This window comes from Colobus angolensis, unplaced genomic scaffold (assembly GCF_000951035.1).
Source record: "Colobus angolensis palliatus isolate OR3802 unplaced genomic scaffold, Cang.pa_1.0 Scaffold887, whole genome shotgun sequence".
In the NCBI taxonomy this organism is placed as follows: Eukaryota; Metazoa; Chordata; class Mammalia; order Primates; family Cercopithecidae; genus Colobus; species Colobus angolensis.
The window spans coordinates 51,502-53,536 of NW_012122787.1; the positions used below are offsets into that span (position 1 = coordinate 51,502).

At 49.0% G+C, this 2,035-nt stretch overlaps 1 protein-coding gene across 1 annotated transcript in view; it reads left to right on the forward strand.

Annotated features, from left to right (window-relative positions):
- Window positions 1-2,035, forward strand: part of GAB4 (GRB2-associated binding protein family, member 4) — a 55,238-nt gene that overhangs the window by 42,069 nt on the left and 11,134 nt on the right. Inside the window, exon 4 of the mRNA XM_011930974.1 lies at window positions 1,719-2,028. Within this exon, the coding sequence (XP_011786364.1) occupies window positions 1,719-2,028 (310 nt within the window). The remainder of the gene's footprint in view (window positions 1-1,718; window positions 2,029-2,035) is intronic.

The following is a 2,035-nucleotide window of genomic DNA, read 5'->3' on the forward strand; positions in this document are numbered from 1 at the left end:
ATAGAAAGGGAGAAGGAATGCAGAGGCCCAGGGAGGAAGGCTGTGAAGCTTGGTGGCCCATGTTCACAGAGGAGGTAGCCTGGTCTGAACACCTGTTTCCCTTCATTTTTCTAAGCTTCTGGGCCAGCTGTGGCCACGTCCCCAAGGGAAAGCTCTCCACAGGCTGAGAGCACACCAGTGAGGCAGTTCCACGAATTGGTCTCAGAGGGCTATGACCCCTAGAAACAGCTTGCAAATGTGCATGTGTGTGAGATATGCCTCATTCTGGGGAGATACCCCAAGAGCTTTTGCTCAGCTTTTTAATGGTGCCCGTGGCCATGAAGAGGCTGAGAACCACTGCTATAAGGATCCAGTCTTACTTTTTTCCCTACATTAAATCCTAGGAGGAATAATAATATAAAAGATAGGGAAGAAGACCTAGATCCATACTTGCTCAAAACTACATCCTCCAGTTTCCCAGAGCACCCACACAGAACACAGAACCCAGTTCCAAACCACTCTCATAAAGCTGAAGGCTGTAGAGCTGCAGAGCCAGATGGACACTTGGAAATCACTGTGATTTCCGGGTCATGTCTGGGGCAATCAGGAAGGCACACAGAGCTTATCAGTGGCAGCGCTGGAACATGACACAGCTCTCTTCTCATTCATTGATTCTCTTTTAACTACTTGCCTTATCTCCCAAAACCTACATTTTAATAATTCAAAACTTATTCTTTTTTCTTTTTCTGAGGTAGGGTCTGGATCTGTTGCCCAAGCTGGAGTGCAATAGCATGATGTCAGCTCATTGCAGCCTCGGCCTCCTGGGCTCAACCCATCCTCCCACCTCAGTCTCCCAGCCAAGTAACTGGGACTACAGGTGCACATCACAATGCCCGGCTAATTTTTTTTTTTTTTTGAAGAGACAGGTTTTCACCATGCTGTCCAGGCTAGTCTCGAACTCTTGAACTCAAGCCACCTGCCTGTTTGGGCTTCCTAAAGTGCTGAGATTACAGGTGTGAGCCACTGTGCCTGGCTTCAAACCTTTTTCCATCCCAGATGTAGTTGCCAAACAGGAAACCATTTTTTCTTTAGATGTTTAGGTTTCTGGGGAGAGAAACTTTTCCCTCTAATTGCCTCTCTGACCACCGTAATACCTGGTAGAAGATGAATCTGTTGCTTACTTCTGAATAGTTCTTTATAACTTAACCACATTGACACCCATGAGCTGCTGGTTTACTTTACAGGGGAACACTGAGACTCAGAGATGAGATGACTTGCTTGCTGCTTCCTGCCACCCCCTTCAAAGCTCTCCCCACCATTTCTCAGCCTGGGCATTCAGACATGCACATTCTGGAATGCTCACAGCAGGGAACCAATAGTCAGTGTACCTGGCTTGCTGCGGTCTGTTTTGTGGGGGTGAAACTGATCACCCTGCTAATCACAGCCCAGATATAGATATACTAGCTCTAGATATAATAAAGTCTGATTTCTAAGCAATCTGCAAAGTGAGTTTTTAATCATCATTTTGTAGATGAAGACACTAATTCAGAAAGGGAAAATGCTCAAGGCCACAAGGTAGTGAACTCCCAAACTAGACAAACCTCAGTCTGCCCAATTCCTCTTCCTGTGTTTTCTCCATATCATCTCACTACATGGGGCTGGGAACTTCCCTGCCTGCCTCCCTGGGGCAGTCCTGGCCTCCTCTCACCCCTGCCCCTTCCCTCCTTTCTCTGTCTTAGGAGTGCCAGCTTCTCCCAGGGCTCCAGGGCCCCATTCCCCATGAGGAGAAGCACAGCCGTGCAAAATCTTGCCCAGCACAGTGCATACAGTGTCGATGGAGTCAGCGGTCACATCCATGGCTTCCATAGCCTTTCCAAGCCGAGCCAGCACAATACAGAATTCAGAGGCAGCACCCACAGAACCCCCTGGAGCCTGGCCTCCCATGGCCACACCAGAGGCAGCCTCACAGGCTCTGAGGCAGATAATGAGGGTGTGTACCCCTTCAAGGCACCCAGAAGCACCCTGTGCCAGGAGTTTGGGGGCCACCTGGTGAACA